The 14,490-nt window shown below is 43.1% G+C and overlaps 1 protein-coding gene across 2 annotated transcripts in view; it reads left to right on the top strand.

The window, feature by feature from the left end:
* Positions 1-12,758, top strand: part of fbxw4 (F-box and WD repeat domain containing 4) — a 112,868-nt gene extending 100,110 nt beyond the window's left edge. Inside the window, exons 7-9 of one of the 2 annotated variants that reach the window (XM_056291947.1) lie at positions 242-382; positions 5,826-5,967; positions 12,516-12,758. In XM_056291947.1, coding sequence (XP_056147922.1) covers positions 242-382; positions 5,826-5,967; positions 12,516-12,650 — 418 coding nt within the window. In that variant the 3' untranslated portion in view covers positions 12,651-12,758. The remainder of the gene's footprint in view (positions 1-241; positions 383-5,825; positions 5,968-12,515) is intronic. The other variant, XM_056291948.1, reaches the window with a different exon arrangement.
* The last annotated feature ends 1,732 nt before the right edge of the window (positions 12,759-14,490 follow it).

Below are 14,490 nucleotides of genomic sequence, written 5' to 3'. Positions count from 1 at the left end.
CTTGCTCGCTCTCTCTGTCTCCCTCTGTCTGTCTGTCTGTCTGTCTGTCTGTCTGTCTGTCTGTCTGTCTGTCTGTCTGTCTGCCTGTCTCTATCTATCTATCGCTTGCTCTCTCTGTTTCTCTCTCCATTCTCTTTCTCTATCACGCTCTCTGTCTCTCGCTCTGTCTCTCTCCCTCTCTGTCTCTCTCTCTCTCCATTCGCTCACCCCTTCTCTCGTCCCTCATCCCTCCCTCCGTCAGCTCGGTGTGTGTGTGCAGTCTGGGTTCAGGCTTCCGGCGCGGGGCTGGTGTTTTGGACATGGTGTACGAGTCGCCATTCCAGCTGCTCACCTGCGGTTACGACACCTTCATTCGACTGTGGGACCTCCGCCTCAGCCCCAGGTACACCAGCACGGCGTCTGGGATCAGAATGGGGGTTTTCTGTCTCTCTGTTTGGACCTGGTGCCGCTGCTGAAATTGAGTTTGGATGGTGAATTAATTACGGGAGACGTGTCACATTTCTGATCTGATTTAAATGCCCCTATGTGGCCAGAATCAAACATCACGATATCATTGACTGGATATCTCAGTATTGATGATGTAACAATATTTGCGGATGATCATTGGTGCTTTCATACGATATTTACCCACAAGAAGATGTTGAAATGGTCTTCAGTAATGACGACCAAGCAAGTAGGATTCAGGATTCAGGAACAGTTTATTGTCATCTCATTCATGTACTTGCATACACAAAAGAAACAGAATGTCATTTCTCCCAGCCCACAGCAGTGCAACACAAAAGATAAAAACACACATCCAAGATTTCCCAAAGATGACACCACCAAAAACAGAGAGAACAGAGCAAAAACACACACACAGTCAACAACACAGTCCCCTCAGTGCAGCACAGTCCAATAATGTCACTGTCCAGGAGAGCAAACGCCAGCCAGGATGGCTGTCAGAGCTGCTGGTCTGCATGGGCTAGCAGTTAGCTTAGCCGTCCTGTCAGTAGTGGAGACATGCGTTGTTGATTTCACCCAGCTAAAACAGACAAATAAGTTCAGACCGTTGTCTCACTTTGCTGTAATGCAGCCTTTACTACCAGGAAATGACAAACTTTAGGTAGCTTGCATCACCATTATAGCAAAAGTACAATCCCAGACAGTGTCGTTGTATTGCTCAGGTCTAAGTTGTTGTTATCAACAAACTGGACTGTAGTCTGAAATGAAGGCACACTTTGAAAGTAGGCCCTTCGGTCACGTCATGTGCAGCATGCAGGCTCATTTGCATGCTGGTTTGAAGAGGGATGCAAATACAGTAAATTATATCAGTACAACCCAGCAGTAAGCTACAGTTCCACATGCCTATAATGAAGACAACATAGATAAGACATGATGAAATTATGTTTTGCCTTTAGGAAAATTGTGTTATATCGGGGAGCAAACTGATTTACTTAAATTTACCCAGTTCACCCTTTGAAAAGTCTGATTAAAAATAAAAACTTAAACTTTCCGTGAAAAAAATCCCGCTTGTCAGTCATAAATGAACGAACAGCCTTTGGCCAACATATTGCCCTCAACACGCAACATTACCAAATGTTGCGATGGTCATTATAGACTGGCTTTCAAGGTGGAGGTAAGATTACATCAAGGATCAGCTCTGAGCCCTTTCTTATTTGGACAGGTTGTCGGACGAGATCAGGCAGGAGTCTCCGTGGACTGTGATGTTTGCGGATGACATTGTGATGTGTAGTGGGAGTAGGGTGCAGGTTGAGGAGAGCCTGGAGAGGTGGAGGTGTGCACTGGAGAGAAGAGAAATGAAAGTCAGTAGGAGCAAGACGGAATACCTATGTGGGAATGAGAGGGAGGACAGCAGAATGGTGAGGATGCAAGGAGTAGAGGTGAGGAAAGTGGATGACTTTAAATACTTGGGGTCAACTGCCCAAAGTAATAGGGAGTGCAGTAGAGAGGTGAAGAAGAGAGTGCAGGCAGGGTGGAGTGGGTGGAGAAGAGTGTCAGGAGTGATCTGTGACAGAAGGGTACCAGCAAGAGTTAAAGGGAAGGTTTACAAGATGGTTGTGAGACCAGCTATGTTGTATGGTTTGGAGACAGTGGCACTGATGAAAAGACAGGAGGTGGAGCTGGAGGTGGCAGAGATGAAGATGATAAGATTTTCACTGGCAGTGATGAAGGACAGGATTAGGAACGAGTATATTAGAGGGACAGCTCAGGTTGGACGGTTTGGAGACAAAGCAAGAGAGACAAGATTGAGGTGGTTTGGACATGTGTGGAGGAGAGATGCTGGGTATATTGGGAGAAGGATACTGAATATGGAGCTGCCGGGGAAGAGGAGAAGAGGACGGCCAAAGAAGAGGTTTATGGATGTGGTGATGAAGGACATGCAGGTGGCTGGTGTGACAGAGGAAGACACAGAAACAGGAAGAAATGGAAACAGATGATCTGTGCAGGCGCCCCCTAACGGGAGCAGCCAGAAGTAGTAGTAGTAGTAGTAGTAGTAGTAGTAGTAGTAGTCTACCTATGAATGGTTAAAGCAGAAGAAATTTAACATTTTAGAATGGCCGAATCAAAGTCCAGACTTTAATGCTAGAAATGTGGAAGGACCTGAAGAGAGCAGTTCATGCAAGGAACCCCACCAACTTCACAGAGCTTATCTCATCTCATCATCAGCCACTTCTCTGGGGTCAGATCACGGTAGCAGCAAGATAACAGGGCACTCCAGATGTCCCTCTTCCCAGCAATGCGCTCCAGCTCCTCCTAGGGGATCCCAAAGCATTCCCAGGCTAGATTGGAGATGAATTCATGGATCCAGATTAGACCCCAGGGTCTCCTCCCAGTTGGACGTGCCTAATCAGATGCCCAAACCACCTCAACTGGCTCCTTTCAACGTGAAGGAGCAGCGGCTCTACTCCGAGTTCTCTCCGGATGTCCAAGCTCCTCACCCTATCTCTAAGGCTGAACCCAGACACCCTACAGAGGAAACTCATTTCAGCTGCTTGTATCCGCCATCTCACCCTTTCGGTCACTACCCAAAGCTTGTGACCATAGGTGAGGGTTGGAACGAAGATTGACTGGTAAATTGAGAGCTTTGCCTTCCGGCTCAGCTCCCTCTTCACCAACGTCCACATTACTGCTGATGCTGCACCAATCTGTCTGTCAGTCTCCCACTCCATCCTACCCTCACTCGTGAACAAGACCCCACACAGAGCTGAAGCAGTTTATTTAGGAAGAAATGGACCAACATTCCTCCAAGTCGATGTGCAGGGCTGATTACCTACCAGAAACGTCCAGTCTAAGTCGTCCAGTCTAAGTTATTTCTGCTCGGGGGGGGGGGGGGGGGGTCACACCAGTTAATGAAGGCAAAGGCTCACATACTTTTTCCAACAAAGATATTTAATGTTAGATCATTTGCACAATAAATAAATGAAAAGGTGTAATTTTTCTGTTATTTTTTAATTGGGTTCTCTTCATTTAATTTTAGGACTTGGATGAAGGTCTGATCACAATGTAGGTCAAATTTATACAGATACAGAAAATGTTAAAGGGTTCACAAACCCTCTAGTACCGTTCTACGTCCTTGACTAAATTGTTTCAGGCTTCAAAAATGTCAGACCCATCTGTCGTGACATGGCAACAATTCTACTGATTATTTGCCTTGCCTGTCAGGACTTGGACAAAGCCCAAAAGTTCACCAGCATTTTTCTACCCCAGTATTTCTGATCTTAAACCTGATCCAAAGTTGTGATATAAGTCAGAAACTCAGACCACCTCATTTCCACCCATCAGTCCTACTTGGCTACCATCAGCCATGGATAGAAATATGGAGCTTTGTCAAGACCTTTGCTGATTGTGTGTCAGTTGCCATATAAAACAATAAGATCGGGGTAATTTTTACTTTTTTTTAGAATGGACCCCTAAACAATCAAGAAGGAGTCTATCAAAGGTTCCTCCACCCGAAAGCACACTAACAATCCCAGACACAAGCCAACTCTGCTTTTTCCTGGAGTGTAAGCAGAAGGACACCACCCAACATCCCTTTGAGTTGCCCCACCAATTGCACTAGGCAAGGCTCTAACATGACTGGGAAGGGTACTATTTCTTTTGGAGGGCAAGGGCTGGAGGGATTTAGGGGTGTATTTCTGGGGATCAGTCAAGTAAGAAAAATTAGATCTGATTGTCAGAAAGCTCTAGGGAGTTTGAAGGGGGTGGGTTCGGGACAGAGGTGGGCCAAATCCCTCTTTAGGCATTAATAATTCACACAGTCCAACCAAGCTGCATAAAGGAAGCTCCCAAGGTCATCCAGGAGACACAGGTCATTGGGAAGTTTGGGCTTACCATTAATGAGAAATGCATGCTCTTATGGGAAATTGTAAAAAAAAAAAAAAAGAGCCACAGTAAAGTTATTGGAACTTAGGTCACTGAAACAGTTACAAATCAATGACCCCTGTCTTCAAGACCATTTCTTCTTATCAAAGGAAACGAGTGTTCGAGTTTGTTTTAATCAGTCTGTAATCTTCACATGGGGGATTTGCTCCCAAAAGCAAGTTCATTTTGACCCAGATAAAGGTGAAATTGAGTAATTTAAATACCAAGTTGTGACATCATAGCCAAGGTTATTTTTGGATCCACGTTCATTGTACTGGATAATTTACCTTCACCTGGCGTTATGGCCACACAACAAACACTAACAATAACACGTCCTGATGGTGGTCATCTTTTATCCTTTATTTTTCTATTTTGGTCCTTTATTCCATCAAGTTGATCCTAGCTTAGACAAAGAAAGAGAAAAGGTTATAAGGTGAAGGTGTAGGATAAAACTGTATATCTGCAATTCTCTATGTGTTACATGGGCTTCCTCGCTTGAGAACATGGGGACGGTAAGTGGCCGCACCCCATGGCTAAAATTAGGCTGTGCATTTTTCTGTATCATCTGTGTGTGCTTGCAAGTACGTGCACGACAGGGTTGAAGCATTTGTGTGTGTGTGGGGGGGGGGTGTGCACATGTTAATGTGAGAGAGACTCCAGACATCTCTGCTGCCCTGCCGTCTGCCCCCAGTCCCTCTCCATCACTTATGGATGAGGCCTCACTAATGGAGGATCGATTTCTATTGGCAGAGTCCCCCAAACACTTCCCCGCTGTCAACCACAAGTCCGTCCATCCCCGACTCACCCTGAGCTAACGCAGTGTCCTGCTGCAGTTGCGTGTCACATGTATGTATCATACATCATGTGTTTACATGTATACAAACAAAACAAGCAGCAGGAAACACAAATGTCCAGTAAGCACACATCGCTGTCTTTCTCTGTTTGAGATCCCAACTCAGGCTTGAGCGCGTGTTCAAACTTCTCAAGAAGCTCAGATATTTAAGTTAGTCATGTATTTCCAGTGTTTTTCTTTTATTCTGAAATTTAGTGACATTAAAAAGGGTGTTTGTGGTTCATAAGTCACTTTGCCAAATATTTCCTGTAGAACTGCAGTTCGGGATACTTCTTCTTTCGGCTTGTTCCCTGTCCTCAGGGGTCACCACAGCTGAGTTTACAGTTTGGATCGGGGCAGTTCATGATACTTAAACCTCCGAAACACTAAAAAGAAATGACTCCACCATTCCTTTTATTATTTATGATGGTCAACTGCTCCGGTCCTTAACAGAATTGAGGAAGCCCATCAAATGCTCAAACCTCTCCCAGCTGTTTCCTAAGCAGAACTGCAGAAGAAGAGCCAGAAGACTGACGCTGTATGCACACCGAGTCTGGTGACCCTGTCGGGCAAGATACTGTCCCCATGTAAAACAGCTTCAGCTTCTAAAATCATACCTCCTTCCCAACAGGAAGTGCGTTATGGAATGGGAGGAGCCTCATGACAGTGCTCTCTACTGCATTCAGACAGATGGTAATCACATGATCTCCAGTGGCTCCTCCTACTACGGCGTTGTGCGGCTGTGGGACAAACGGCAGACGGCGTGCCTTCAGGTGTGTATCTTTTGTCTACTGCTACTACTGCTACTATTACTACTACTATTACCACTTTCGGCTGCTCCCGTTAGGGGGCGCCACAGCGGAAAATCCGTTTCCATCTCCTCCTGTCCTCTGCATCTTCCTCTGTCACACCAGCCACCTGCATGTCCTCCCTCACCACATCCATAAACCTCCTCTTTGGCCTTCCTCTCACTTTGCATTTCCTTCTCTGTCTGACTGTCTTGTGCTTAATTTCCCCTTCATTTTTCTTGCAGAAGTTTTTGATCAGTGTTTCCTCCAACACAAAGTCATCACTAGTGTTAGTCCAACTACCTTGTGTTACTAGAACCACCAAGTGTTACCAGAACTACCTAGTGTTGCCAGAACTACCTAGTGTTAGTACAACTACCTAGTATTACTAGAACTACCTAGTGTTAGTACAACTACCTAGTGTTGGTACAACTACCTAGTGTTAGTCCAACTACCTAGTGTTACTAGAACCACCTAGTGTTACCAGAACTACCTAGTGTTACCAGAACTACCTAGTGTTACTAGAACTACCTAGCGTTACTAGAACCACCTAGTGTTGCCAGAACTACCTAGTGTTGGTACAACTACCTAGTGTTAGGACAACTACCTAGTGTTAGGACAACTACCTAGTGTTAGTACAACTACCTAGTGTTACTAGAACCACCTAGTGTTACCAGAACTACCTAGTGTTGGTACAACTACCTAGTGTTAGTACAACTACCTAGTGTTAGGACAACTACCTAGTGTTACCAGAACTACCTAGTGTTACCAGAACTACCTAGTGTTACTTGAACTACCTAGTGTTACTAGAACCACCTAGTGTTACCAGAACTACCTAGTGTTGGTACAACTACCTAGTGTTAGGACAACTACCTAGTGTTAGGACAACTACCTAGTGTTACCAGAACTACCTAGTGTTACTAGAACCACCTAGTGTTACCAGAACTACCTAGTGTTGGTACAACTACCTAGTGTTAGTACAACTACCTAGTGTTACTAGAACCACCTAGTGTTACCAGAACTACCTAGTGTTGGTACAACTACCTAGTGTTAGTACAACTACCTAGTGTTAGGACAACTACCTAGTGTTAGGACAACTACCTAGTGTTACCAGAACTACCTAGTGTTACTAGAACCACCTAGTGTTACCAGAACTACCTAGTGTTGGTACAACTACCTAGTGTTAGGACAACTACCTAGTGTTACCAGAACTACCTAGTGTTACTAGAACTACCTGGTGTTACCAGAACTACCTAGTGTTACAAGAAATACCTAGTGTTACTAGAACCATCTAGTGTTACCAGAACTACCTAGTGTTACTAGAACTACCTAGTGTTAGGACAACTACCTAGTGTTAGGGCAACTACCTAGTGTTACCAGAACTACCTAGTGTTACTAGAACTACCTAGTGTTAGTACAACTACCTAGTGTTAGTACAACTACCTAGTGTTACCAGAACTACCTAGTGTTACGAGAACCACCTAGTGTTACGAGAACTACCTAGTATTACCAGAATTACCTAGTGTTACTAGAACTACCTAGTGTTACCAGAACTACCTAGTGTTACTAGAACTACCTAGTGTTATCAGAACTACCTGGTGTTACTAGAACTACCTAGTGTTACTAGAACCACCTAGTGTTACCAGAACTACCTAGTGTTATTAGAACTACCTAGTGTTACTAGAACTACCTAGTGTTAGTACAACTACCTAGTGTTACTAGAACTACCTAGTGTTGGTACAACTACCTAGTGTTAGTACAACTACCTAGTGTTAGGACAACTACCTAGTGTTACTAGAACTACCTTGTGTTAGTACAACTATCTAGTGTTTGGACAACTACCAGGTTTTAATACAACTACCTAGTGTTAGTACAACTACCTAGTGTTAGTAGAACTACCTAGTGTTAGTAGAACTACCTAGTGTTACTAGAACTACCTAGTGTTAGGACAACTACCTAGTGTTACTAGAACTACCTAGTGTTAGTACAACTATCTAGTGTTAGGACAACTACCTAGTGTTACTAGAACTACCTAGTGTTAGTATAACTACCTAGTGTTACTAGAACCACCTAGGGTTAGTACGACTACCTAGTGTTACTAGAACCACCTAGTGTTAGTACAACTACCTAGTGTTAGTACAACTACCTAGTGTTACTAGAACTGCCTAGTGTTAGGACAACTACCTAGTGTTAGTACAAGTACATCGTGTTACTAGAACTACCTAGTGTCAGTACAACTACCTAGTGTTAGGACAACTACCTAGTGTTAGTACAACTACCTCGTGTTACTAGAACTACCTAGTGTCAGTACAACTATCTAGTGTTAGGACAACTACCTAGTGTTACTAGAACCACCTAGTGTTAGTACGACTACCTAGAGTTACTAGAACCACCTAGTTTTAGTACAACTACCTAGTGTTACTAGAACTGCCTAGTGTTAGGACAACTACCTAGTGTTAGTACAACTATCTCGTGTTACTAGAACTACCTAGTGTAAGGACAACTACCTAGTGTTAGGACAACTACCTAGTGTTACTAGAACTACCTAGTGTAAGGACAACTACCTAGTGTTAGGACAACTACCTAGTGTTACTAGAACTGCCTAGTTTTAGGACAACTACCTAGTGTTAGTACAACTACCTAGTGTTACTAGAACTGCCTAGTGTTAGGACAACTACCTAGTGTTACTAGAACCACCTAGCGTTAGTACAACTATCTAGTGTTAGGACAACTACCTAGTGTTACTAGAACCACCTAGTGTTAGTACGACTACCTAGAGTTACTAGAACCACCTAGTGTTAGTACAACTACCTAGTGTTAGTACAACTACCTGGTGTTACTAGAACTGCCTAGTGTTAGGACAACTACCTAGTGTTAGTACAACTACCTCGTGTTACTAGAACTACCTAGTGTTAGGACAACTACCTAGTGTTACCAGAACTACCTAGTGTTACCAGAACTACCTAGTGTTACTTGAACTACCTAGTGTTACTAGAACCACCTAGTGTTACCAGAACTACCTAGTGTTGGTACAACTACCTAGTGTTAGGACAACTACCTAGTGTTAGGACAACTACCTAGTGTTACCAGAACTACCTAGTGTTACTAGAACCACCTAGTGTTACCAGAACTACCTAGTGTTGGTACAACTACCTAGTGTTAGGACAACTACCTAGTGTTAGGACAACTACCTAGTGTTACCAGAACTACCTAGTGTTACTAGAACCACCTAGTGTTACCAGAACTACCTAGTGTTGGTACAACTACCTAGTGTTAGTACAACTACCTAGTGTTACTAGAACCACCTAGTGTTACCAGAACTACCTAGTGTTGGTACAACTACCTAGTGTTAGTACAACTACCTAGTGTTAGGACAACTACCTAGTGTTAGGACAACTACCTAGTGTTACCAGAACTACCTAGTGTTACTAGAACCACCTAGTGTTACCAGAACTACCTAGTGTTGGTACAACTACCTAGTGTTAGTACAACTACCTAGTGTTACTAGAACCACCTAGTGTTACCAGAACTACCTAGTGTTGGTACAACTACCTAGTGTTAGTACAACTACCTAGTGTTAGGACAACTACCTAGTGTTACCAGAACTACCTAGTGTTACTAGAACTACCTGGTGTTACCAGAACTACCTAGTGTTACAAGAAATACCTAGTGTTACTAGAACCATCTAGTGTTACCAGAACTACCTAGTGTTACTAGAACTACCTAGTGTTAGGACAACTACCTAGTGTTAGGGCAACTACCTAGTGTTACCAGAACTACCTAGTGTTACTAGAACTACCTAGTGTTAGTACAACTACCTAGTGTTAGTACAACTACCTAGTTCTACTAGAACTGCCTAGTGTTGGTACAACTACCTAGTGTTACCAGAACTACCTAGTGTTACGAGAACTACCTAGTATTACCAGAATTACCTAGTGTTACTAGAACTACCTAGTGTTACCAGAACTACCTAGTGTTACTAGAACTACCTAGTGTTATCTGAACTACCTGGTGTTACTAGAACTACCTAGTGTTACTAGAACCACCTAGTGTTACCAGAACTACCTAGTGTTATTAGAACTACCTAGTGTTACTAGAACTACCTAGTGTTAGTACAACTACCTAGTGTTACTAGAACTACCTAGTGTTGGTACAACTACCTAGTGTTAGTACAACTACCTAGTGTTAGGACAACTACCTAGTGTTACTAGAACTACCTTGTGTTAGTACAACTATCTAGTGTTTGGACAACTACCAGGTTTTAATACAACTACCTAGTGTTAGTACAACTACCTAGTGTTAGTAGAACTACCTAGTGTTAGTAGAACTACCTATTGTTACTAGAACTACCTAGTGTTAGGACAACTACCTAGTGTTACTAGAACTACCTAGTGTTAGTACAACTATCTAGTGTTAGGACAACTACCTAGTGTTACTAGAACTACCTAGTGTTAGTATAACTACCTAGTGTTACTAGAACCACCTAGGGTTAGTACGACTACCTAGTGTTACTAGAACCACCTAGTGTTAGTACAACTACCTAGTGTTAGTACAACTACCTAGTGTTACTAGAACTGCCTAGTGTTAGGACAACTACCTAGTGTTAGTACAAGTACATCGTGTTACTAGAACTACCTAGTGTCAGTACAACTACCTAGTGTTAGGACAACTACCTAGTGTTAGTACAACTACCTCGTGTTACTAGAACTACCTAGTGTCAGTACAACTATCTAGTGTTAGGACAACTACCTAGTGTTACTAGAACTACCTAGTGTTAGTACAACTATCTAGTGTTAGGACAACTACCTAGTGTTACTAGAACCACCTAGTGTTAGTACGACTACCTAGAGTTACTAGAACCACCTAGTGTTAGTACAACTACCTAGTGTTACTAGAACTGCCTAGTGTTAGGACAACTACCTAGTGTTAGTACAACTACCTCGTGTTACTAGAACTACCTAGTGTAAGGACAACTACCTAGTGTTAGGACAACTACCTAGTGTTACTAGAACTACCTAGTGTAAGGACAACTACCTAGTGTTAGGACAACTACCTAGTGTTACTAGAACTGCCTAGTTTTAGGACAACTACCTAGTGTTAGTACAACTACCTAGTGTTACTAGAACTGCCTAGTGTTAGGACAACTACCTAGTGTTACTAGAACCACCTAGTGTTAGTACAACTATCTAGTGTTAGGACAACTACCTAGTGTTACTAGAACCACCTAGTGTTAGTACGACTACCTAGAGTTACTAGAACCACCTAGTGTTAGTACAACTACCTAGTGTTAGTACAACTACCCCGTGTTACTAGAACTACCTAGTGTAAGGACAACTACCTAGTGTTAGGACAACTACCTAGTGTTACTAGATCTGCCTAGTGTTAGGACAACTACCTAGTGTTACTAGAACTACCTAGTGTAAGGACAACTACCTAGTGTTACTAGAACTACCTAGTGTAAGGACAACTACCTAGTGTTAGTACAACTACCTAGTGTTACTAGAACTACCTAGTGTAAGGACAAGTACCTAGTGTTAGGACAACTACCTAGTGTTAGTACAACTACCTCGTGTTACTAGAACTACCTAGTGTCAGTACAACTATCTAGTGTTAGGACATCTACCTAGTGTTAGGACAACTACCTAGTGTTAGGACAACTACCTCGTGTTACTAGAACTACCTAGTGTAAAGACAACTACCTAGTGTTAGGACAACTACCTAGTGTTACTAGATCTGCCTAGTGTTAGGACAACTACCTAGTGTTACTAGAACTACCTAGTGTAAGGACAACTACCTAGTGTTACTAGAACTACCTAGTGTAAGGACAACTACCTAGTGTAAGGACAACTACCTAGTGTTAGGACAACTACCTCGTGTTACTAGAACTACCTACTGTAAGGACAACTACCTAGGTTTAGGACAACTACCTAGTGTTACTAGATCTGCCTAGTGTTAGGACAACTACCTAGTGTTACTAGAACTACCTAGTGTAAGGAACTACCTAGTGTTACTAGAACTACCTAGTGTAAGGACAACTACCTAGTGTTAGTACAACTACCTAGTGTTACTAGAACTACCTAGTGTAAGGACAAGTACCTAGTGTTAGGACAACTACCTAGTGTTACTAGAACTACCTAGTGTTACTAGAACTACCTAGTGTTACTAGAACTACCTAGTGTTACCAGAACTACCTAGTGTTACCAGAACTACCTAGTGTTACTAGAACTACCTAGTGTAAGGACAACTACCTAGTGTTACTAGAACTACCTAGTGTTAGTACGACTACCTAGTGTAAGGACAACTACCTAGTGTTACTAGAACTACCTAGTGTTACTAGAACTACGTAGTGTTAGTACAACTACCTAGTGTTAGTAGTTGTGGTGGTGTTAGCATCATTAACTGAAATATTAGTCCTCAACCAAATTAACTCATTAAAAATGACACAGTTGTGATCATATTTCCTCCCTAGTGTGAAAATGCTGCTTGAATATGATTTGTTTCATTTGTTTCTTTCTTTTCCTGTCTGTTCGTAGTTTTTCCAGTTAACGGCTGACTCGGCGAGCAGCCCAGTGTACTGCCTGAGGTTCAGCGGCTCGCACCTCTATGCTGCTCTGGCCACCACCCTCTGCTCCCTCGACTTCACACACAACCCCCAGCACATCAGATGACACACACACACACACACACACACACACACACACACACACACACACACACACACACACACACACACACACACACACACACACAGTAGTCAGCGAATTCAACTTTATCAATAAAGCAATTTATTTTTAAACTGACTGTGTCCAAATGCTTCATGGGGTTCATTGTGACACGGTGTCGTGTCTTCAGTTAGCCTTCGTGTGTACGCATCATTTTCTGTCTCTGCAGGAATAATTAAGTGTCCATATCATTAAATATCCATTCATTACCCAAACCCATTAACCTGCTCTGAGGGATGCTGGAGCCTGTCCCAGCAGTGATTGGACGGCAGGCAGGGAGACACCCTAGACAGGCCGCCAGGCCATCACAGGGCCCACACACACACACACACACACACACACACACACACACACACACACACACACACACACCCCACACCTAGAGAACAGAGAGAACATGCAAACTCCACACAGAGGACGACACAGGATGACCCCCAAGGTTGGACTGCCCTGGGGCTCAAACCCAGAACCTTCTTCTTCTGAGGCAACCATACTAACCACTGCACCACCATGTCGCCCTTAATTAAATATGCTGTATATAATATGAATATGCTATAATACCTTTTATTTCATCCATGTGCATTGATCAGCTGTACAGTATGGAACATATGTGTGCAGTATGGAACACTGATCAGCTGTACAGTATGGAACATATGTGTGCAGTATGGAACACTGATCAGCTGTACAGTATAGAACATATGTGTGCAGTATGGAACACTGATCGGGTGTACAGTATGGAACATATGTGAGCAGTATGGAACACTGATCGGGTGTGCAGTATGGAACATATGTGTACAGTATGGAACACTGATCGGGTGTGCAGTATGGAACATATGTGTACAGTATGGAACACTGATCGGGTGTGCAGTATAGAACATATGTGTGCAGTATGGAACACTGATCGGGTGTGCAGTATGGAACATATGTGAGCAGTATGGAACACTGATCGGGTGTGCAGTATGGAACATATGTGTGCAGTATGGAACACTGATCGGGTGTGCAGTATGGAACATATGTGTGCAGTATGGAACACTGATCAGCTGTACAGTATAGAACATATATGTGCTGTATGGAACACTGATCGGGTGTGCAGTATGGAACATATGTGTGCAGTATGGAACACTGATCGGGTGTACAGTATAGAACATATGTGTGCAGTATGGAACACTGATCGGGTGTGCAGTATGGAACATATGTGTGCAGTATGGAACACTGATCGGGTGTACAGTATAGAACATATGTGTACAGTATGTAACACTGATCGGGTGTGCAGTATAGAACATATGTGTGCAGTATGGAACACTTATCAGGTGTGCAGTATGGAACATATGTGTGCAGTATGGAACACTGATCGGGTGTACAGTATAGAACATATGTGTACAGTATGTAACACTGATCGGGTGTGCAGTATAGAACATATGTGAGCAGTATGGAACACTGATCGGGTGTACAGTATAGAACATATGTGTGCAGTATGGAACACTGATCAGGTATGCAGTATAGAACATATGTGTGCAGTATGGAACACTGATCAGGTGTGCAGTATGGAACATATGTGTGCAGTATGGAACACTGATCGGGTGTACAGTATGGAACACTGATCAGGTGTGCAGTATAGAACATATGTGTGCAGTATGGAACATATGTGTACAGTATGGAACACTGATCAGGTGTACAGTATGGAACACTGATCGGGTGTGCAGTATGGAACACTGATCGGGTGTACAGTATGGAACACTGATCAGGTGTGCAGTATAGAACATATGTGTGCAGTATGGAACACTGA

The sequence above is a fragment of the Lampris incognitus genome, chromosome 13, assembly GCF_029633865.1.
Source record: "Lampris incognitus isolate fLamInc1 chromosome 13, fLamInc1.hap2, whole genome shotgun sequence".
In the NCBI taxonomy this organism is placed as follows: Eukaryota; Metazoa; Chordata; class Actinopteri; order Lampriformes; family Lampridae; genus Lampris; species Lampris incognitus.
This window is presented reverse-complemented; position numbering and strand designations above follow the sequence as displayed.